Source organism: Anser anser (assembly GCF_964211835.1).
Source record: "Anser anser genome assembly, chromosome: 8".
In the NCBI taxonomy this organism is placed as follows: domain Eukaryota; kingdom Metazoa; phylum Chordata; class Aves; order Anseriformes; family Anatidae; genus Anser; species Anser anser.
In genome coordinates this window covers 32,432,211-32,456,357 of record NC_139728.1, presented here as the reverse complement: position 1 = coordinate 32,456,357, position 24,147 = coordinate 32,432,211, and the positions used below count along the sequence as shown (strand labels likewise).

General features: G+C 39.0%; 1 protein-coding gene and 1 long non-coding RNA gene across 3 annotated transcripts in view; one reads left to right on the top strand and one right to left on the bottom strand.

Moving 5' to 3' along the window:
- The window catches only part of SLC44A5 (solute carrier family 44 member 5), a 90,760-nt gene extending 75,630 nt beyond the window's left edge, over positions 1 to 15,130 (top strand). The window contains exons 16-22 of one of the 2 annotated variants that reach the window (XM_083847326.1): positions 1,474 to 1,568; positions 1,948 to 2,051; positions 3,341 to 3,414; positions 5,233 to 5,303; positions 6,961 to 7,049; positions 7,698 to 7,782; positions 10,179 to 15,130. In XM_083847326.1, coding sequence (XP_083703452.1) covers positions 1,474 to 1,568; positions 1,948 to 2,051; positions 3,341 to 3,414; positions 5,233 to 5,303; positions 6,961 to 7,049; positions 7,698 to 7,782; positions 10,179 to 10,291 — 631 coding nt within the window. In that variant the 3' untranslated portion in view covers positions 10,292 to 15,130. The remainder of the gene's footprint in view (positions 1 to 1,473; positions 1,569 to 1,947; positions 2,052 to 3,340; positions 3,415 to 5,232; positions 5,304 to 6,960; positions 7,050 to 7,697; positions 7,783 to 10,178) is intronic. The other variant, XM_083847327.1, reaches the window with a different exon arrangement.
- On the bottom strand, positions 11,828 to 20,788 carry LOC310903689. Its single transcript, XR_014587742.1, has 2 exons — positions 15,687 to 20,788; positions 11,828 to 13,460 (listed from the first exon to the last, which is right to left on the bottom strand). It is a non-coding gene; the product is annotated as an uncharacterized lncRNA (long non-coding RNA).
- Between the last annotated feature and the right edge of the window lie 3,359 nt (positions 20,789 to 24,147).

Genomic DNA, 24,147 nt, shown 5'->3' with positions numbered 1-24,147 from the left:
GTGTCCAATACCCCTAGTCATTAACACTGCCCAGTCCAAAAAGTGCTCAAGGAATTCAATTCCATTGATTCATCTTGATGGGTTTCACGCCTGGGCCATGAGGCTGATGGCTCTTCTGGGACAGGCGTCCTTTCCTCTGAGTGCATTGTTTGGGTTCCCCCACCTGGAGATGAGCCTTTCATGGGACAGTCCATCTCCTGTGATGGGCATGGGAGGAGCAAGGCAGTGCATTATTCAGGATGCACACTCCACCATTTTTGCTGTGCTCCCCCCTCTCCATGCCCTAACCCATTGGTCATTAGAGGACAGCAAGACCAGGGAGGATCATCCTCCTGTATTCTGCTCTGGTGAGGCCGCATCTCAAGTACTGTGCTCAGTTTTGGGCCCCTCACTACAGGAAGGACATTGAGGCCCTGGAATGCGTCCAGAGAAGGGCTATGAAGCTGGTAAAGGGCCTGGGACACAAGTCCTGTGAGGAGCGGCTGAGGGAACTGGAGTTGTTTAGTTTGGAGAAGAGGAGGCTCAGGGGTGACATTATTGCTCTCTACAATTCCCTGAAAAGAAGTTGTGGGGAGCTGGGGATCAGCCTCTTCTCACAGGTAACTAGTGATAGGATTAGAGGGAATGGCCTCAAGCTGTGCCAGGGGAGGTTTAGGTTGGAAATTAGGAGACATTTCTTCTCAGAAAGAGCAGTCCAGCAAGAGTAGTTGGAACGCGTTGCCCAGGGAGGTGGTGGAGTCACCGTCCCTGGGGGGGGGTGTTCAAGGAAAGGTTGGATGTGGTGCTTAGGGAAATGGTTTAGTGGGTGACATTGGTAGTAGGGTGATGGTTGGACCAGATGATCTTGAAGGTCTTTTTCAACCTTAATGATTCTATGATTATTAAAAGTTTGGTGCTTCCTGTCAACTTAGAGAAGGATGCCCTGATTCATGAAGTGCCTAGTTTACTAATAGCAATTAAGGAATAAACACTTTTAAAACATAGGTATAAGATTGACGTAGTCATAATAATCTTTTGATACATAAAGCCTCTCTTGACTTTATGAGACAATTGATTCACAATCTACCTTATAATTAGGCTCCTATAATTATCTCCCATGGACACTCTGTCCAGATTAGGATTGACTTTATTCTAGAATAATTTATTTTCCAAAACTGCTCGAAGGGATTCAGTAAAAGTGAATGAATTGTAGTGATCTAAGTTGTGCCACACGCTCTAAGCAACCTGAGGTAAGAGAGTCATTACTACTTCGGCAGGGGGGTTGGACGCGATGATCTCTGGAGGTCCCTTCCAACCCCTACAATTCTGTGATTCTGTGATTACAGCTTGGCACAGGCTTTGTACTTATCTTTTTAGCTGATAGTTTGTGCTGGTAGGGAATGTTTAGCTATGCCATTGTGATTAAGACATAAAGTATAATTAGAGCCAACTGCTGTGAATACAAGCTATTAAATAGCATTTAATTTGTTTCAGGTACCATACAGGTTCACTGGCATTTGGTGCTTTAATTCTTGCAATTGTCCAGCTTATTAGAGTAATACTGGAATACTTGGATCACAAACTGAAAGGTGAGATTTATGAATCTGCTCTAGCTTATTAAGAACTCCTTTTGTAAATGATTTCCTGACTTTCCCAAGATGTTTTTTGAGCAATTAAAAGAGATGAATTCCACATTAGCACTAGCCATTTTAGTTCAATTCAAAATCAACGAATTTGTGCTGATTTACTCAAATTGAGTAAATTGGGAGTTTAATGCAGAATTCATTCAGGACATGAATATGATCTAACTTAAAGCTAGTGAGCTAAATTTGGTTAGGAAAGAGAGTCCGTACATAGAAGAAAAGAAATATTTCTGGTTTTGCCACAATGTAAGAATTTATTCTGAATAGATTTCTTTGTTCTGAAGACTGTTCATGAATTCTATGATGTACGCTCTCCTTTTTTCAGGTACACAGAACTCCTTCACTAGATTTCTACTCTGCTGCCTCAAATGCTGTTTCTGGTGTTTGGAAAAATTCTTAAAATTTATAAACAGAAATGCCTACATCATGGTATGTGTTGTCTTTGCATGTGGTCTCCCCTGTCTGGGATGGTAAAATAACCTAGCTACTTCTAGTTGGTCAACAGCCAGCAGTACTAGAATATGCTGAATAAATAATGGCATTTATAGGAGTTTTCAGGAATTGCATGTGGTACTGCCATGAAAAAGTAAGATTTTTTTCCTTCTTCTAAGCTCAGCCTTTTCTTGACTGTCTTTTTCCATACTCCATGCTCCACAAAGTAAGTGGAAAAGGATGGCATAACTGGTTAACTTCCTCTCTGAATCAGTGGCTGAAATCCTGATTTCAACAGGAATGTTATCTTGTTTTGTATCGCATGTTGGACACTTCTTTGTGGTGGCAGGATTTGAATAAGGAAGTCAGAAGGCACGTGGTGTCTGTATTTGCTCCTGGAAGTCAAAAGCACAAATTGTACTAGCAGCAGCAGTGATGTTACTCTGAAATAACCCTTGTTATTTTAGCTTCCTGAAGAGAAATTCCAGATTTTCACCTAAATAGACATACACAGATTTCACCCTAGGATGTTCTGACTTGAAACAACTTCAGTGATTGAAAATGACAGTCACAGATGTTATCTCAAAGGAGGTGGCTGTAATGAATCTATTATAACCCACTGTTCTAACAAAAGATATTTCCAATTAATGCTGTCTTGAAGAAGAAGTATTCTTTTTGAATATCTTTTTTACAGTTGGCAAACGGACTGTACTAGAACCAGAAGAGGTTTTCTAGAATATCTTACCCTTGTGGACACTATTCCAGAAAGAAAAAATGTTTTTGTTCCTGTATAGCTTTAGCTGCCATGCTTTATGTTGATGTAAATCTACTGACTTTGATACTGGTGTTGCTGATTTATTCTCGAGAACAGAGTCTGGTTTAAGTCAATATCTAAATGGGTCAACTCACTTTTGCTCTACAAGCACCTGTTCCTTTCTGCTGGCTATAAATCTTACATGGGTAACTAGCTAAGTGAGAAGAATCCCTCAGCAAGTAGCATTTTTGCTCTGCTTGGAAAACTAAGTACTGAATCTGCTGCCTGCAAGATCACAAGGGGTAGCACACTCACAAACAGGTGATTTGGAGGGGAAAGATGGATGATATTCTGTTGCAGCTTGATGGGAAGCATCGATAGATAATAGGTGATTGGGGGATTGTTCCTTTATGTTCATCTGAGTGTTCCATGGCCACAGATTAAAAAGAACTATGCATTACATGTAGTATGATTCTTAAATACAAAGAGGTATTCTGATTATTTAAAACACTTAACTACTATTGTTTTGCAGATTGCCATATATGGTAAAAACTTCTGCACCTCAGCAAAGGAGGCTTTCTTTCTGCTCATGCGAAATGTGGTGAGGTAAGGGACCATCTCCCAGTCCTTGGAAATGTCAGGTTTCCCTGACGATCCCCACGATGAAGACACACTTCCTTCCTCTCCTACCTCTACTCCAACTATTAATGTAAGCTGGTTCTGTCCCATGACACGACCATCACTTCTAAAAGCCAGTGTGTAAGAGCAAGCTCTCTGGCACAGTAACCTGTGCAAAGTTGATCTAATATAGCAGTTTTGTTTTGATTGCTTGTTTAAAATCCTAAGCACCCAATAGATTGTAATAGTGCCTCCAAGGAACTAATGGAGTCACTGAGAGGAGATCTATGGGTATACAGCAATGCGATACTCATAATCTATTGTTTGTGTGCTTCTTGAGCGTTTGTCCACTTGCTTTCTCTCAAAAAGGAAAACTGAAAGACCTAAGTCTATAGATTGCTCCAGAAAGCCTATGGGGTGTTGAAATGTGGCAAGAAAGAAGAGGGAGTACTCTCAAAAACAGTGTGTTTAACATAACTAGATCTTCCCTGGTGCTGGGAACTCCCCAGGTCTGTTTCCCTGCTATCAAGATTGCTGCCAAACTCCCTGTTCTCACCAGTACTTCATTGTTCTTGGCTGTTCCTGTAATACTGTGGGATCAAAAAAGAATGGGAGAAGAACCTGGGAGCAGGCCATGTTGATGCCATAGCAGACAATCTAAGCAAGAGGCACAGTAAAACTGGTTAGGTAGTTTATTTAGTGAAGAACTGGGAGCAGGAAGGTAATGGAAGGTGATGCTGAAAGGCAGCAAAATGGAAACAATGCTTAAGAAAGAGGAGGAAAGGACTGGAGATGGGAAAATTGAGTACGTATCAGAACAGTGGTGCCCACATTGTGTAGTGCTTGTGCAATAGGAAAGAGAAGCTGCATTTGTTTCGTCTCAGAACCACTGCTTCACCGTCCTTTGTGCTTCTGCTCTAATCAGTAAAAGCAACAACTAAAATATAGGTATATAATTTTATGGTTTTGAACAGAAATTTTTTTATCTTGTGTATTTTGCTTCTATTGCTGAACTCTGACAGGCTAAATATGATTTGTTCTTTTTAAGAGTTATAATGTTTATTTTTCATGGTAGTCAGTACTGTATACTGCGATCTGCATAGCATTCAGTGTTGTCATGAGACTGAATATGCAAAGCTCATTTTCCATGCCATTATTTACCTGAAGTTTCTGGTAAGACAGGCGGGCAGGCTTTCAAGCAGAAACTCCCTGCTGTTGCTTTCAGTGAAGGCTGCAGATTTACTGTCAATTTTTTTGTCTACCTCCATTCATTCATCTGTGACTGTCCCTCTGCTTTGCAGCCTCCTACCTTCAGTGTTGTACCATGATATCTTAAGATAGTTCTGTAGATTTGGCATGATCTGGAGTGATGAAATGTGGCCAGATGGGACTAAGTGAAAAGAGGACATACCAGCAATCTACACAAACATTGCTTTTTGTTATGGTGTGTACTTTGCCTCTTCTGGGCTGGTTTATCTGTGACCTAAAAGAAAGATTGAAATAAAGATACATTTTTATTTTTATTTTTTTATCATCAAGAGCAATGAAGAGTTTCCAAGTGCTGCAGCAGTGTTGCTGCATTAAGGCCTAATTCAACAAAAGGCTCAGTGCTTTTTTTGCCTCACAGGATTAGGTTATAACAAAGTCCATCTCAGTGTTGCTTTTCTGCATTGTTATACTGTCAGTCTGTGAAACCAGCAGTAAACAGCTTCTTGGCCACATTTTGTCAATTACCCATAGATGTAAGGAAAAAGAATACAAATGTCTGGTTTGTGATGGTTATATATCATGTCTTTTGCTGAACAGAGTCGCAGTTCTGGACAAAGTTACAGACTTTCTTTTATTCCTGGGGAAAATTCTCGTTGCTGGTGGTGTAGGTAAGCTAATCGATTTTTTTCCAAATTGTATGTTCTTATTTTCTGATACCTACAAGTGTGCCTCCCATATTCATATATGCTTGGTTAACAGTTGGAGGTTCTCCTTGGTCTGACTATTTGGGAAGCTGTTCCTATATCCAAAGATTTTCAAGACTGAACCGAAACAAATATATATTTTTCCCATTTTTTTTTTCTCTGTATGGTCATAATAATATCACTTAGATGCAGAGGGTTGGATTAGATTAGGTATAAGGAGGAAATTCTTTACTGCGAGGGTGGTGAGGCACTGGAACAGGTAGCCCACAGAAGTTGTGGATGCCCCATCCCTGGAAGTGTTCAAGGCCAGGTTGGATGGGGCTTTGAGCAATCTAGTTTAGTGGGAGGTGTCCCTGCCCATGGCAGGGAGGTTGGAACTAGATGATCTTTAAGGTCCCTTCCAACCCAAACCATTCTATGATTCTGTGATTTCTGTAACTGCTTTTACTGTGTTTGCATGTGTTACTAGCACAAGGACTTCTGCAGACAAAGCATCATAGCTGGATCAAATCAAATTCACAACCAATAAGTCAGTCATAATCTGTTCTCCCTCCATGAGAACTGAGCAAACTTGCACATGACATTCAGCTGGTAGCAGACAGCACACATACAAGAGGAGATGGTACAGATCTGCAGGAGATGGGCCTGAAGCTCTGCTGTATTAAAGCCCATTCAAAAGGATTTCCAAGCCATAGGAACAAAATAGAATATTTCTAACATCTTCATAGAGTTTTCTTTGTTACCACAAAATATCAAAAATCATTTTTGAAAATTCATATAATTCATGGTTTGCTATGATAAAAAATAGATTTTTTAAAATTTAAGCACTTTCAGAAATTCAAGTTGGCGGTATTTCATTACAGCTTTTCTAAATTGTGACAGCAGTTTCAAAATATTGTTATACTAATATACGTATTTTGTATTCTGTATACTTTAAAAGATTACTAATGAATGATATTTTTACTAGAAACAGAAAATTAATACCAGGACCACATCTATTTTTTTTTTTGTCATTACTGTGGTGTGACTTTCAAGATGGGCAGCAAATTTGATTCGAAACACATTTTCTGAAATGCTAGCCATGAAATACTGAAATTCATTCATGTCTTCTTTCTGTTTAAGAATAAATCTTTTTGTCTGTTTCTGTTTTAAATGCATTGTTCTATTCTAAATTTATTATTCTGTTTATCACTAGCACTGTCATTTCTCTTTTTAATCTGAAATAGTTAAGTATTTCTTCAAGCAATAAAATCTAAAGCAGCAGGATTTTGCTCACTTGATTCCTTATTTTAGAAAAATCCACCTGGTGGTCTTAGTTATTATTCCATTCTATTGTCTTTTTCATCATTATTTATTAAATCCAGTAGAACGATGAAATAAACCAATTGATTAAAGTCATTTTGGGCCCATGGATATCTTTACAGTAATTGATTCACTTGCATCTCTCTCCTGTTCAGAATACAGATCCAGGAGATAATTAGTATGGAGGAATTAATTGTTTACAAGATCTTGTAAAAACCAGCCTTGGATCTACTATCTGTTGGTTTTGTTTCATCCAGTCTTTAGCTGTTAGAAGATCAGAGTAGCCCTAGGAATCACTAACCTTTTGTGCTTCTTGCAGGTGTTCTTGCATTCTTTTTCTTCACACAGAGAATACCAATCTTTGCACAGGAAGCACCAGCATTAAATTACTACTGGGTACCATTGTTGGTAAGGCAACTGTCTAATCCTCTGAACACTGCAGGCAACTTGAGGTGTTCAGATGAGACAGGGCATGTTCTGGTAACAGCTCCTGTCATGCTCTCAGTGACATACTACCCACTGAAGTGAGGAGTGAACTGCTATACTCTACTCCTCCGGATCCTTCAGGCAGAAGTGTCACTGCAATGACTCTGCACCTTCAGAGAAATTAGTTTTCACATCTGCTTTGCTCAGACTTTCCAGATAGCAAAGGCTGGTGGTGAGGCACCAATGACAGTGGGGATTATAATGAAAAAGGTCTGTGATGCATCTTTTCTCCTTGTAGCCCTCATAGACTCTGGAACAGCTCCAGGATGAGTCATTCTTTAGAATAATATCTTGAAGGAGTTCAGAATGTTCTTGGCATATAATCTCTGTGGGGGTTGAAATGGCTCCAATTTGGCAGCTGAAAAACTGGTGGCTACTGCATGTTAGGATACAGCATCTTGAACCTGTAATACCTTTTCACATTAGTAGTAACATCTGATAGAATTACGGAGCTGCAATTAATTCTACCAAAACTTGCTTAGCAGACTAGGCCTCTTATTTGTGTTAATACTGCCATATTGATGACAAACTAACATTTGGGGTTTTATTGTGCTTTGTTTTTTTTTGTAGACTGTCATTATTGGCTCCTACCTAGTTGCACACGGGTTCTTCAGCGTCTATGCAATGTGTGTCGATACGCTTTTCCTCTGCTTTTGTAAGTACTGAGTTTTGTTTCACTAATATCTGAAAGAATTCTGTGGCACTCTCAAAGGGACTACTGTTCAATTTTTCCAGCCAGAGAATACTAAAATCATAGAATCACAGAATCATCTTAAAAGAAATCAGTTGATCTCAAATTAGGACATAATTATAAGAAGAGGATGTACTTCCTACAGAACACATTCCCTTTTCTAGACTTAGAGGATTAAAGAAATAAACATACTAATTTCTATGATGAAAGTCATTTTGGTAGGTCCAAGTGAAAGTTACGTGGTAGTGATTGTTCTCACAACTGACAAATTATTACATATTAAGGGAATACTGAAATAGTAACAGTCTTGATCTATCATATCCACAGCGATCACTGAGGTAAGATAAACATGATAGTACTGATTCTCCTCTTACAGTAGCATAAATGCTTTGCTTCCTCTGAATCATAACCATATTTAAACACTCACCTTCTTAACTCTGCTTCTCTAGGAACTAAAGTTAGGATCAATTCTGGAGATACTGGGGTGTCAAACAATCACAGGAACGAAATCAGTCAGAAACATTTTTTGGCATCCTCATATGCAGCTTTACTGCTATAAGTAGAAAGAATAGCCTTCTGTAGAGTAGCTGTATTTCACTTCTTACCTCTGTGAAAGTTTAGAAGTGTTCCCACCAAAGAAAGCAAGGAATCATGATGATTTTTTCTAGTCAATGAGGTGGTTACATCCATTGCAAGGCAAGTGAGAAGTCTGGACACGTGTGTTCATGTATTGCCATCTGTGCAGGATATTGATAATTATACTTGGGTGTTAAGAATGAAGATGCAAATGATTATGTTTGGGTGCTACAATGACACCTGAGTCTCAGTCTTACTTGACTTCTGTAGAGTTGCAGTAATGGCTGCATTTTCTGAAGGAATCAGACCCAAATAATTCAGTCACGTTGTTGATTTCACATCAGTAGGTAGCTAAGCACTACCATGCAGCTCTCTGTCCTCCAGTGGAGGACAGAGACAGGGGTTGAAAATATGATGAAAAAATATGATGAAAAGAAACTAATAAAATATGATGAAAAAAGCTAATGGATTGAGGTAAGGACAGGGAGACCACTCACCAAGTACCATCACAGGCAAAAACAGACTTGACTTGTGAAAGATTGAGTATATCATCACTTAATAACAGAGTAGAGCAGTAAGAACTAAAAGTGAAATAAAAGCACCTTCCTCCACCCCCCTCCTTCTTCCCTGGCTCAGCTTCACTATTCATTCTTCTACCTCTTCCTCCCAGGTGGTGCAGGAGAATGGGGAATGGGGATTGTGGTCAGGCTGAAAGAATACTTTGTCAGATGCTGAACCGTCAAGGCGCCTCTCTTCCCAGGCTCCAATGTGCGGTCCCTCCCATGGGATGCCATCCTTCCCAAACTGATCCTGCATGGGCTTCCCACAGACAGCAGCTCTTCAAGAACTGCTCCAATATGGATCCATACTACAGGGTCCATCATTCAGGAGCAAACTGCTCCAACACAGGTCCCCCACAGGTGGCAGCTCCCATGAGATCACCTGTTCCTATGTTGGCTCTCACTGGGCCACATCCTCCTTCAGACCAGATCCATCTGCTCCACCGTGAGCTCCTCCATGGGCTGCAGTGTGGAGATCTGCTCCACCACGCACTGAAACAGGTTGACCACAGAAGCCGTGGATGCCTAGCCCCTGAAGTTGTTCAAGGTCAGGTTGAATGGGTCTCTGGGCAGCCTGATCCAGTGGGTGGCATCCCTGCCCATGGCAGGGAGGGGTTGAAACTAGATGATCTTTAAGGTCCTTTAAAAAAGAAAAAGGTCCCTTAAAAAATAAAGTTATGTGCCCATCTCGTTATTTTAAATTCATATTCTGTTTTACTTCCCATGCTTCCATTTTGTACTAGACAGTAGGAAATCCTATATGATATTGTGCACTCACAGCATCAGGTTTTCAAAAGAATTTCATCTTAATGAAGAAGGGTCCAATTTTAAAAAGTACTTAAATCCAAATCTCCCTTTAGGACAAAATGTCAGGCTGCTTTAGGAAAACTGGCCACCAGTGTGTAAACATGAGTGTTCCTGAAAATTTCCACTTAAAATGCCAAAACAAAGAAATGGAGAATAAAAAGGATATACTGCTGTCATTTTAAAATGGTTAGATGTGCGTGTCTTTGCTTTGTGTAAAATAAATTCTGGCTTGAGAAAACAGAATTTTTGGTGTCCTTCAGCAGTTTAACAATACAACTAAATTGCCTTGAGATTTGTTTAAAACGTTTGTTCTTTTGCTGTCTCCCTTCACCTCTCTCTCTCTCTCTCTTGTTTGTGTGTTTGTATTTGGTTGCACTGCTGTTTGCTGCTTTGGCTGCTTTTGCTGTGTAAATTCAGGTGAAGATCTGGAGAGAAATGATGGATCTACAGCAAAACCCTACTTCATGTCAGCTAGCCTTCACCGAATTCTAGGGAAGAAGGAACTGAGCCCTAAGAAGGCAGTAGGATAACATACAGTAAACCTCAACATCAAAACAGTATCAATTTTAATCAAAATGTGTATAAAAGGCACAAGTAAAAACAGTACATGATGCTTCTGGTTAATGGGTGATTCTTTTTTCCTTTTGCTTACATCTAAAAAAAATCAGCAACGTTGGTAATGTTTAACTAATTTAAACACTTAAGCTTGTGAAACAAGGCCACGTTTTAGTTTATAGAGTGCCTATGAAAAGGAAAATGTAAATTTGAAGCTTTTCTAAGTCTATAATAATGTTTTAATAACTTTTGTAACACAAGTTGCTGCCTTAGATGACAGCAGTTTTGATAAGATTTCTTTTTATAAGTGTATATTTGTAAAAGATATTCAGGCAATTTTTTGAAAGCACTACAATGTAACCTAATTAGCCATAAGAAGATAGTTTGAGATTCTCTGGTTAACCAGGAGATGCTACTAAATTTGTAAATATGGTGCTATGATTGTATTTTTTTTGTACATGCTGGTTTTCAGCTATTTAAACTGTGATTATACATGCATTAATGATTCCCTACACTGAAATATGTAGTAATATTTTAATCATATCCATGACTATTTTAAGAAATGATAGTATCATGTAGTCCCACAGAAGGAAATTGGAGAAGACTACAGTTGGTACTGGTTTAAGTGAAGTTTTCTATGAATAGTGCTTAAAAGATGATCTAATTCAGAAATGGTCCTTTAGCGCTTAAAAAAAAGTGAATTGTGGTTCACAGAAAAGGGGTTTCATCTGGTCCCAGATGCTGAATGTATCATTTCTAGCTGATGTGTAAGAGGGAGGTGCTTGTACTATCCCCTATCTTTAATCAAACTCTGATTATGTTCTACATTATGTAGACACTGAGCTGCACTGAAAGGAAGACCAAATTCAGACTTTTTTTTCCTTGAAGGAAAGTCTTAGCTCTATATGTACACAAGGAACTTCATTGTGTTTGCCTAGCTGGCAAAAGCTTCTTAGCAGACATTGCAATGACCACGTGGATTCTGAGGCAAGTGTGCTCTTTCTGCACACTTTTCTCTAAGCTTTCAGTGGCTCACTTGGTAAGATGTGAAGATAAGACATTGAACTTGAGTCTTACATGATACAGGATTAATTAGCTACCAAAAGATGCTCCAAAAGATTCAGTGCTCCAAAAGATTATTGGTTATTAGAACAAAATCTTTACAAAAAAATCACATTAACATTCTATTCAGGTCTATGAACCTCCCTTTAGTAGAACTATCACTGAGGTTAGTAACATCTTTGTTCATAGAAAAAGTCTTACACTCTCTCTGAGTACTTTTCAACTTTGTTACTGCCATGAGCTGAGCTGGAAACATTTTAACTTAATCTCATAACTACCCAAGGAAACAACTATATTCAGGTGTGCTCCTAGTTTTCATGGATTCCCCAGTACTGAATAAGGTACTCCATAACAATCCACTTTCCAGGACTGCCATGTGGCATACTTCTCCTAAATCTATGACAGGAATTCAGCTGCTGGAAATAGTTTTCTAGCCCAAGGAGTCCTTTGGTGTCATAAAGAGAAAGGCAAATTCTTTTCCAGATTATTTGAATTCAAATTTCTGGGGAAATTTATCAACAATACACATTCCAAAATGATTTTACTCCCTGACTTACGGCTCCGACTGTCCTTCATGCAACAGATTTGAGGTTAAGTTAATGCACAAATGATTACCACCCATCTTCTTGAAGTCATGGGCATGATAGGATCTTGAAATCCTGTGAATGGAGGCAAAAGTGACAGGATGCTTCTATGCATTCCCTTATCCAGCTGCCACTGTAGTGCTTTCCCCTGAAGCAGAAATGAGTGTTTCATTTTTGGACTTAAATAATGTAAACTAAAGACTTACAGTTTCAAACATAGCTAATGACTGTGGGAACCTTCAGTTTTTGAGAACCCCACCTGAGATACCATAAACTTACAGAAAGGGCTGAGAAACATAGCTTCTGAAAATTGACTGGTGGTTTTCACTGACATTATCGTTCCTTTCTCATCACATGTGTGGCAATGAATATACAACCCCCCCATCGTTCTAATCTTGTCTGAGAATTAAGTCAATAACTTTATGAGGCATGTGTCACCAGTCCATGATTAGGTAACCCGCTGGTCTGTGATTATGGTCCATGCACTATTATCATTTTTGAACTACCATGTAATTAGTTTGCAGCTGAAGCAGCTGCATTAAGTAATCTATATTTCTCTACTGGACTCCAATGTCTTACTGGGATCTCAGCTGAAAAAGTGTATTTCTGAATACAGTATGCTTTTTTTATCATATGAATGTAACCATAGAGTTTATTAGGAATAAAACATAACAGAAATAGTGTACAGTTATTTAATTAGAAGACTTTTGTAACAAACCTATGCATTTACTAAAGGAATTTCTAAAAGTGAAAGTTTTAAATTGCATTATTATTTATATACAGTAAATATATATGTGTGTATAAACTCCTCCACTCACTATTTTGTGAAAATTAATTATTTAGAATGTAAATGATCATCATTTATGAGAAGAAAATTTAAAAGCCATTTTCTTAATGACATAGTTAAGAGAACTGTGAAAATACAAAGCAATACCATGCAAATTTTGTAATCAATAAACTGAGTAAATAAATCATAATGATTCAATAGTAAAATTGGCTTTTTAAAATAAAATGCTATTAATGAATTAAGTAGAAAATAATGCAAGTATTTACTTGGAAAAAAAAAAATAAAGTTTTAAGATTAGGTTTTAATAATGGTTCCTAACGAATCCTGTGGAACACTGTCTGAAGACTTCCACGATGGGTACTAGTAGACTAGTAGCCATGTTTTTGGATTTGGACATTTACCTTTTTAGTATAAAATTTAGAATTCCATTCTTCACTTTAAAGTGGAACATGTGGCTACATACAACACAGTAAAGTATGTAATATATTCTTTGATCCTCAGCCCATGGAAGTCAGTGATAAAACTTCTACAAGGCACGGGCCAGCCCTGTATAGTGAGGCTGGTTATTATTCTGTGTGTACAGTCCAGTAAGTGGCAAAATTTAAGGAACTGACAGCCTGGATCTCATGGTCCTGTGGTTTGCAAGGGCCTCAGCAGGTGGTGGTGGGGCTTCTGAGGTCCTGCCCAGCTACTGACTGGGTGATTCTCCTCCTAGGGAAAGAGTTACAAAGACAGGATGGCTCTGCAGAAAGACCATTTTGCATGAATAAAACTTTTTTGAGGATCTTGAACAAGCAGAATGTAGAAACCAAGAGACAGGAGAAAATACCCACTGTCATATCCACGCAATCATGTTTGCTTTAGTTATGGTTTGATTCACTGTGTCTCCTTGTGACACATTAAAGGATGGCTTTTATTTGCATGTATTATACCAAAGTTTTAATGTCAAGCCTTCAAATTTTGTAAAAAAAAAAAAAAAAAAAAAAAAAATGCAACTCAAAAAAAAAAAACAAAGCAAAGAAAAAAGTAAAATGGAATTATTTGTCATACTGAGGTTTTTTTCCAAGTATTATTCAGCAGTTGATTATTGTGAATTGGGTGTTATAAGGATGCTGAACAGTCTTTCAAACATTACTATTTAAAAGTATGAAATATTTTGTTATCGCATGTTCTGTAGTAGAGCAGTAAACTGATTTGGCAGACACAATATCAAACTTATTTTGGGACAGTCAATAAGTAGTCTAAAGATCAGTTATCACGGAAGTGACTGTGAGGAACAGACTGTCTTCTGTAATGTAGAATGTCTCCCTTTGACCAATTGCAGGTCTCTCAGCCTGGACAACTGTGTCCTCTTTGACAAAGTGCCTTAACTGGCTATTATTTTACCTGGCTTATATTTTTAAGTCTATTCACATCACATAAACTACACAACAGAAAAGGCTAGCTAGAAAACATGATGCTCTCTTTATTTGAATTTAACTGATAAAAAATTTAATTGCAGAAAAAAAATGTGAGGCATATTTAACCTGCATAATGCAGCATATGCAATTTTCCTGTTGCTGTCATCAGATCATGGAAGTATACTGTGTGGTCCAGGAGAAAGTATATGACAATTGTGGTGTTGCAAATAATTAAATAGAAACAGTGTAAGACTGTTCCAGTTTTAGTAGTAGATTTTTTATACCTTTAATTTATGGTATAATGAACTTCTGGGTATGGCCTATTCTGCTTTCAGTTACAATGATCTTACTCATTGTACCTGTGTAACTGTGGGGAGAACTGGGCTATTGCTACTTAGAAGAATAAAAAAAGCTAGCAAATACTATCCTACTGTAATACTATTTGTGTGTTCCCAAGCATAAAATTCATTCTCCATTTTAAGAATGATAATTTGTTGTTCTGGAAATGTTTTATAAATTATTCTAATTTTTTTAACTTTTTATAGAGGCAATTTTTGAGGTAATAAGTAATTTCTACTGTGGTGTAATCAAATAAGAAATAAAATGTTTCTTCATGTGTATGATTACTACTACTACTACTATTAAAATTGTTTGTTACAGAAAGTCTACAAACATTTGTCCCACATAAGGAGTTATAAAAAAATCACAAAAAGTCTATTTAAGGTTTAAGAAACGGAAGGGAGGTTACTGTCTGTTTCACTAATTAATGTGATTGTTAAGGTTATATTATTATCTTGCCAAAACCAAATTAACATGAGCACATGACAGTTTGAGCTCTAAAACCTATTTGCTTCTGCTGTGCAGAAATAGGAACGTATTGTTTAAATACCTTTGGTAACTAAAGCGTTTAATATTTAATTTTGTTGTTACTCACTGTTTTACAGCTCTTGGGGATTGTTCTAATAAAGATTTAGATACCAAGCAGAGTACGCCTGTTTTATGAGAAGCGCTGCGCAAGGCAGGGCACTGGTCCCGCTTCAGCCGCCAGCACGGTATCGCCAGCCCGCAGCGCAGCGGCGGGAGAGCCCGGCCCGGCCCGGCCCGGCCCGGCCCGGAGCGGAGGGGACGCCCCGGGCTGCGCTGCGAGCGCGCCGCGTGCAGCCGGCGGGGGGCGGCCACAAGCGACCGCCGAAGCGGAGGCACCGCGGGGAGCGGCCTCGGGGCGCTGGGCGGGCTCGGCGCTGCGGTGACCGCCGCTGAAGGTGGGAGTCGCGTCCTGGGACGTGGGGAGGCCACGCTCCGCCGCGCCTTGACGCGCGGAAATTCTTAATGCTGCTTGTATAGGCTTGGGGATCGTTTGTTCTGTTTATGATTCACATTTCTTTGAACCGCAGAAGAATAATACATGACTTTTTAGCTGTACTTGTTTTGAAATCTTGTTTTACCAGACAAGGCATAGTTTAAATCAGCCAAATTCACACCTTGTAATTTGATAGAACTCTTTTCTTTGGGGGGGGGGGGGGTTTAGCAGACTCACCAAAAGCCATGTTTTTCTTCTGTCCTTGTGTGAAGTCCACAAAACTTCTATCATGTGCAGCGGGTTGACTGAGCCCCTTAGCTTTCACAGGAAATACTGCCATAGGTGTTGAAATCACAGCTGTAACTGTAGCAACCCAGAAGTGCTAGCCTCACCAGTGGCCCAGTGCCACAAATAGGGGAAAAGGGGCAGTGTCTCTGCCTGCAGTACATTTTTCTGTCTGACGGGGAAAAAATGAAATAAATAAAATAAAATAAAATAAAATAAAATAAAATAAAATAAAATAAAATAAAATAAAATAAAATAAAATTAAATTAAATTAAATCAATAAAATAAAATAGAATGTAATAGCATTTCAGAGATGAGGATGGATTTCAGCAGAGGCAGCACAGCAGCACTGGAGCAGTTATTTGGAGCTAGGACAAAAGCAGAACTTGAGCTCAAGGTTAATAATTAAGGTATGGACAGTAAGTCATTCCACATGTGTGGAGTCTTTTCTGAGGACACTTCTGGCCTTGAGCTATCAGTGCAATGAAATTGCAAGATAAAGTTTTTGAATTAGCACAAAAAAAGATGTGATGCTGACAGTTATGGACAACTGGGCATGGCTGTCATCTCATGCAGTGTGGCAACTGCTCTGGTAGGAGACAGCTAGAGATGCCTCAGTGGAGAAAGCATGGCTATCTGTTTGGGATTCAGTGACTGAATGGCAAATAACTACGTTCAGCAGACTCATGGGGTACACAAGAAGCTTTTATTTCAGAGTTGCCGCATGTCATTTAAGGCTAAATGATCAATGTATTAGGCTCACACCAGAGGATACTACTGCTTAGAGAAAGTTAAGCGCTGTCACTTTTGTTGGGGAAGTTGGTGGGTTTGTGTTGTGCAGTCAGCAGTCTCGCTGGTCAATGGCCACAGCAGGAGACCGGTGCTTCTTGTACAGCACAGCTTGCAGCAGCACTGCAATGATTTGCTGTGCGGAAGTCTCAAGTTTTCAGTGCCTCAGGAAGTGGATGTCTACCAGTGACAGCTGCTGGAAAAGTAGAATTTAAGTGGTGACAAGGCAAATAGCATACAGAGAGGCAAATGGCTCAGCCCTGCAGGTTTGGATGTGGTCAAGTTCAGTCCCAACTAGGGACTGAAAGGGTGGAAAGGCCTTGCAGAGCGATCTGGACTGATTGAGGAACCGGGCGATCACCAATCGCAAGAAGTTTAACAAGAGCAAGTGCCAGGACCTGCTCCTGGGAAGGGGCAACCCTGACTATACATACAGACTGGGTGGCAAGACGCTGGAGAGCAGCCCCACAGAGAGGGATCTGGGGGTTGTGGTTGACAGCAAGTTGAATATGAGCCAGCAGTGTGCCCTGGCGGCCAGGAGGGCCAACCGTATCCTGGGGTGCATCAAGCACGGCATCGCTAGTCGGCCAAGGGAAGGGATTGTCCTGCTCTACTCTGCGCTGGTGCGGCCTCACCTCGAGTACTGTGTGCAGTTCTGGGCACCACAGTACAGAAAGGATGTGAAACTGTTGAAGAGTGTCCAGAGAAGGGCAACAAAGATGGTGAAGGGCCTGGAGGGGAAGATGTATGAGGAATGGCTGTCACTTGGCCTGTTCAGCCTGGAGAAGAGGCTACTGAGGGGAGACCTCATCAAGGTCTACAGCTTCCTCACAAGGGGGAGTGGAGGGACAGGTGCTGATCTATTCTCTAGTCACCACTGATGGGACCCAAGGGAATGGTGTCAAGCTGAGGCAGGGGAGGTTCAGGCTGGATATCAGGAAGAGGCTCTTCACTGAGAAGGTTTTCGCACACTGGAACGGCCTCCCCAGGGATGTAGTCACGGCACCAAGCCTGTTGGAGTTTAAGAAGCGTTTGGACTGTGCTCTTAGTCATATGGTCTGAATTTCTGTGTAGACCTGTGTGGTGCCAGGAGTTGGACTCGATGATCCTTGTGGGTCCCTTCCAACTTGGGATATTCTATGATTCTATAAACTACATAATAGAACTGTAAAAACCATCTTCAAAAGGATACTAGTGTTTCCTGAACGTGATTCAGCAACTGGGCTGACAAAGGCCCCATAATACCAAAGGAGGAGCAAGCCCTGCAGAGAAGAGTGACCTCCCCATTGCGTGGAAGAGCTAAAAGACACTTTTGCTTTACAGTAAATCTTCATGAAAGCATGCTTATTATTTTTTTATTAACATTTTGATCAGATGCAAATATAGCAAATATATATATATATATTCCATGCTTTTTGTACTGTAAAGCTTCAAGCTCACTTCTGACCATAGTGATAAATAACAACAACATCAATAATAGTAAAGCACTGTGTATGCTCAAGTACAACATCATCTTTTAGGTTCAGGTAATCATGTATAGCCATGCAGAATCTGTCATAGTGAACTTGCTGAAAGATACGTTTGTAATATAAATGATATTGCAAGGGGATTTTGGAGAATAGAGGACCTTTACTATGTGTCTCATATGTACGTAGTTATTTTAATTAAATCTGGATTTTTTTTTTTAAACTACCTCAATATCTCCTTTTAACACACATGGTCTGTTGGAACTGACTATATATATATTGTCCTTCAGAAAATGTCAGGCTTACTAACAAAATTGCCTTCTTGCCTTCCTTAAAATGTGTTTTCAGATTGATGTGTTTTATATCTCACATGATTTTCTTACCATCCATATCACATCTAAATCTACCACTGGCTGCAGGCCATAGAAACTTTAAGCCACATCCAGATGAATTCAAAACATAGCCTTATTTTCTCTATTGTACCAGAATTCTGATTGCAACTCTTTCCCAGGGATCCTACATCTCTTTCAAGGTTTGTTCTTTCTAGTTGCTGTTAACGAAGGGGAGACTCATGCCACGCAAGCCTCCCTTGCAGGCATGGGGTGCGGTCTGATAACCCATGCTGCCACTTGATGGGATGCAGCATGAATGCTTGGTTTTGGTTGGTATGTCTGCCCTCACCCCTGGCAGGAGGGAGATGGGAGGAGACTTGTCACTGCCCTCTCTGGCACTATGCATCCTGATTGTGCTGCAGTTGCACTGGACAGAGTAGTGGTGCTGACTGACTGAAATTTCTGCTGAAGAAGGAAATTACACCGTAACTGATCTGTTATAGTGAAACAGACCCTAGTCATAAATATAGGATCAAAATGTTTCTGCTTTTGACTTGGCCAGTGTGTGATGTGTACCACCTGCGATGTTTCTGCAGTTTGACTTTGCAGATGAACATTACTGTTAGTGCGTTTTATTCTAAGACCTGGCATGTTGCTCTGCAAATCCACACAGCTGCAGATGGCTTGGAGAGAGAAAGGAAGGGGCTGTTTTATACAGTGCTTCATAATGCAGTTTCTGGTTGCCATCATTTTCAACACGTCTGACCAACTCAATTTCCTGTCTTGAATCAACTTTCATTTCATTACGTCCCAAGTTCTTATTTCTCTTGGTTTGGTTATGCTCCGCGGGTGATCTATTTTAATTTTGCAGTCTGAAAGAGCCCAAGATTGCTATTTGGAAAAGAATCTAAGTAGTCTCAGAAGAAGGTCATGCATTTAATTTGCTTCAAATGATAATTTTAAAAGATTTTTTGTTTGTTTGTTTTTATTTCACTTCTTCCTTTTAAATTTCATGCAGTATCATTTTCTTACAGAAATACTAAGTACTTGAATAGTACATACTGGTATGATTAAGCTCATGAGTGTTATGTTGTGTGAGAATATTAACAACGATCCAAAACAGTTTAATTTTATAATATAATCCTCAACTGTAGTGATTCTGGAGCTTTTAAAAAAAAGGTGTTACCTTTGTGAGCTTTACATTACTGGTTCTTTGTGTCCAGAGGTGGCAATTCTTTCTGAACTGAAGTAATGACAAGAAAATGGTAACTGCATGTTTGCACCCATTGTGAGGAGTAGGTCTTAGCATTTTAGTCCACTACAAAGAAGCCTGTGCAGATTCCTGCAGACACACTGAAGATAAAAATGAATATTGAAAGGTAAGGTTTCTACGGATTTGAGTATGTGTAACATACAGCCAAAATAATTATTTTTTATTTAAGATGGTATTTTGGGAGAGTGGAATGAACTTTCCAGTAAAATATAAATAAGTGGAATTAGCCCCATGAAATAAGTAAATTCCTGTTGGAAACCTCACTGAATGTGTTGTTCAATGGAAACAAAGTCAGTAACCGTGGAGAGAAGTGTTGTGCTAGAACCGTGCATATTCATGACATGCAAAAAGCTAGATTGGCTCCTCATGACTCTATTTAAAAGTGCCTCCGTTTTCACATTGCACTACTCAGCTTTCACAGACCTTTCTCCCATGGAAGTGAACTGTGGGGTGGAATCTGTCTCTGACTCCCTTAGCTTACCTTTGTAGAACCTACTCTGCAAGTAGCTCTGTTACAAGATGATGTAATTTAATCTTAGTTTTAAGATGGAACATCTGCTTTTGTCTTACCCTGAATTTTTATAGGTACTGTCAATGCTGTGGTTTCAGTGTGTGTGTTCCTTCCTCAGTGTGCATTCTGCATGAGAGAGGCTGCAAACGCTTCTCAATATAGTTTTGAGAACTGTTAATGGAATGATTGCAATAACAAATTGTTATTGGTCAATGGTAAATTAAAATTCGGTGGCTGTGTTACTGTAAAGAGGACGAATCTTCAGTCATTGCAGTGGCTGCAGTGCTAAAGCTAGGACTGGGGAGACTAACCAGCAAGAGTAGAGAGAAAAAAAAAAAAAACTGTCAGGAAAGGGATACCTTGCAGCTTCTTGGTCTTCTGTTTTTGGAATCACTCAGCTCTCACATACCATTTAACACATGAGTTCAAAATCTGTGTGGTCCACTGACTATGAACGCTCACATCTTGGCTGGTGCTGCTTAGCATCACACAACATGTATTTCCAATCAGAGTTTATTTAAATAAAAGGTTATTTTTGTTTATCATCACATGAAATTAGAGCTAATTTAATGTCACCCATAAGAAGTTCTTACTCAAGAACTTTAAAAAAAATAATGGAAAAGCATGTGGCTGACAAAGTACTATTTACTTGCTTATAACTGCTTATTGTATTACATTTTAAGTGTCTGTGTACATAATATAGGAATGCTAGCATTTCTGCTTACTATTTCTGAAATTATTAAAAAAAGTGGCTGTTAGTTTTTCCTACATTCAACAAATTGCAGTTTACATCCTATTTAAATAATATTTTTATGTTTAGTTTTCTTGGATAACTTGCTGACTGACAGTCAAAAAATAAAATCACACATTTCCTTGTGTGACTTTTTAATGAAATAGCTGTCTTTCAAATGCAATAGCTTAATTTTAAAATTTAAAAATGTAACTTTTTTGTACTCTGGTGTACTCTTGTTCTAGGTTTATCATATTTTGTTTATAGGAGGTTTGGAGCAAAAGACAGATTTTTTCCCATGAGATCAACTTGATAGAAAATATTGGTGCATTGTGTGATGTCAGCTGTTATAAGATACCATTCTTGGGGGTAGGAGGGATTGTTCCCATTGAGATGTGGGAGAGGTTTTTTTTTTTAAAAAAAAAAAAATAACAACAAACACACAAGCAAGACAGCACTGTCCAAAACAGATCTGATACATAGTAATGTACACACCCAACAGGGAAATGCTCCTTATGAGATGTGTGGGGAGGAAACCCAGGGAGAGTTGTATAGAGAGGATGTGTTGTTTGCAGGCAGGAAAAGAAGTTGTGAGATCTTGAGGTCTTTTCCCAGGAGTACTGTTGCATTGCTGTATGTTTACTTGTGTAGATGAAAAATAAATAAACAAAAATTAGGGGTTGTAGAAGGGAAAAGATGAGCTCTAGAAGGGAGAAAACTAACCAAAAGAAAGGCTGAGAGAGCTGGGGCTGTTCAGCCTGGAGAAGGCTCCATGGTGACCTCATTGCAACTTTTTATAAGACCCCTTCAAGTACCGAAAAAGACAGAGAACAACGTTTTACTCAATCAGATGATGACAGAACAAGGGGGAATGGGTTTAAATTAAAAGAGGGGAGATTTAGATTAGATGTTAGGAGGAAATTCTCCCTTAAAAGGTGGTGAGGCAATGGCACAGGTTGCCCAGAGAAGCTGTGGATGCCTCATCCCTGGAGGTGTTCAAGACCAAGCTGGATGAGGCCCTGATCAAGCTGATCTAGTGCGTGGCATCCCTGCCCATGGCAGGGGGATTGGAACTGGGTGATCTCTAAGTCCCTTCTGACCCAAACCACTCTATGATTTTTTTTTCCCCTGTCCTGCTGAGGAGGGGGAGAGAGTTGTGTGGTGGGTACCTGATGATCAGCCAAGCTTAGCCCGCCACAAACCCTTTTGTGTGGTTAACACCACACTCCATACTCCCTGGAATTTATATGGCTGAGGTAGACTCCCAGATAGCTGAATGCATACATGATATCCTTTATGCAGCGATGGGGAAAAGTGTGTTATATTTCTGGATGTTGTGCTTACACATAGAGACATATCTGAAAGAGGCTATAAATTATATTGACAGTATTGCAGCAGCTTATAAACAATTGAACTTCTAAGTCTGAGCTCAGAAAAAAGAGTTACTTCCTTTATTATGAATACCCTGTCAGGTACCTTGGACATTTATTTTCTGCAACAAATCTCTTAAGCAGCATGGGAGAACTAAGTAAAGTTAGGCAGTATAGCAGTATATTCAATGCCTTAGTCAAACAAAAGATGTCACGTATCTTATAAATTTCCTTGCTGAACTAGCCAAATACATACTTAGAAAAAAAAAGTCCAGATTAAGAGAAAAGATGTCTGCACAGGTCTAAGAAACAACAAAATAATGTGAAACCAACTGAATGTTAGTGGTATCTATCAACACAAATTTTTTAAGTATATTTCAATATATAAATATTAATATATTTATTATAAAAATATATTATTTATTATTGTTGCTATATATTATTATAGATTATAAAATGTAAATATTATAAATAAAATATTACATAAAATATATTAAGTGTATTTTAATAAAGTATAAGGCTATTTTTGCCTCGTACTTAATTGTGCCTGTGTACTTCTGGCAGGAGAGGGATAAATTATTTCCTCTTAGATATACTAAGGCATTAGCTATGGAACAAAACCACTAAATAACACCTTCATCCAGGAAAGCTTGCATTTTTAGCTCTTAAAAAGCTGGGATTTGTATATGCTATAAATACCTTATATTCTAGGTAATAACTCTGCTCCACTATAAGGATTGGATGCTGTGGCACAGCAATGCAACACAAAATTAGCTGCCTTTCAGCTTTTCTGTTACTTAGGAAACTCTAACATCTATCCACATGTTTTATCCAAGATGATCTGTTTTATAGTAGTAGAGTGATAAGTCTCTCATACCTGCTGGATGATGGCAGGACAGCTCAGTGAGCACCAGTTCTTGAGAAGTCTTCCATGTGACTTCAACCTCAATGTTTCAGCTTACTTCATGAAAGCAAATTAATGGCATTCCAGGAACAAGTTATTCAGGATATGTTTGTCATAATCATTGAATAGAGTGAAAACATGAGTTATATTGAGCTAAAGTTACTGGAAAAAGCCAAGTCAACTACTGAAAAATCTATTTGCAAGAGAGTAGTCTGGAGGCTACAGATAAAGAATATCATTCTGCATTATTGCTGGGTCTAACCCATGTCAAGAGAAGAGTCACTGGTACTAGACTAGTGGTTACAATGCAGCCCAGTCTGGTTGCACCAAGATTCCCGCATCTAAAAATGTTAAAACACATTTTATATCCTTGGTCAAAGCAGTCTCCTCTGTTGCTAGTTGTTCAGAAGACATAGGGAGAAATGACTAGAATTGCTTTGCTTGCCTTACAAGGTGGTGGGTTTTTTTTTTGTTTTGTTTTGTTTGTTTTTCTAATTGAAGTGCAGAGCTTGAAACTAATTGAAAGTAGAAATTGAAAATAAATGTTTGGGTGACAACACTCTTCCAGAAACTGAGAGCACCATACCACTTTCTACACCTACAAATAAGCAGGGATTTAATTCTGCTAGTCTTGTATCTGAAAACATAAGTCAAACCAAACACACATTAGCAAGATGATGTGATCTGTAATTGTAGGTAGATAACATAAAGCTTTCTAAAACCATAGGATACAATACATAGCATGTCTCTTTTATTGATGCTGTATTTGGATCACTTGGAAAATAAATCTTGCACTATTATGACTGTTGAATGCAGCTTATAAAAGCAATATTAGTGGATAGACAAACCTACTAACCTACTAGCATTGTGCAAATGCTGGACTGGTGCAGAGTTTATTTTGTCACGTGACACATGAAATATTCAGTTCTTAGCTTAACCTGTATTCTATTCAAGGTTTCACATACTGTAGCCAATACTATTTCAAACAGAAGATGGATAGCTTTCAGACGAACAAAACAGAAAAATCACAACTCAACT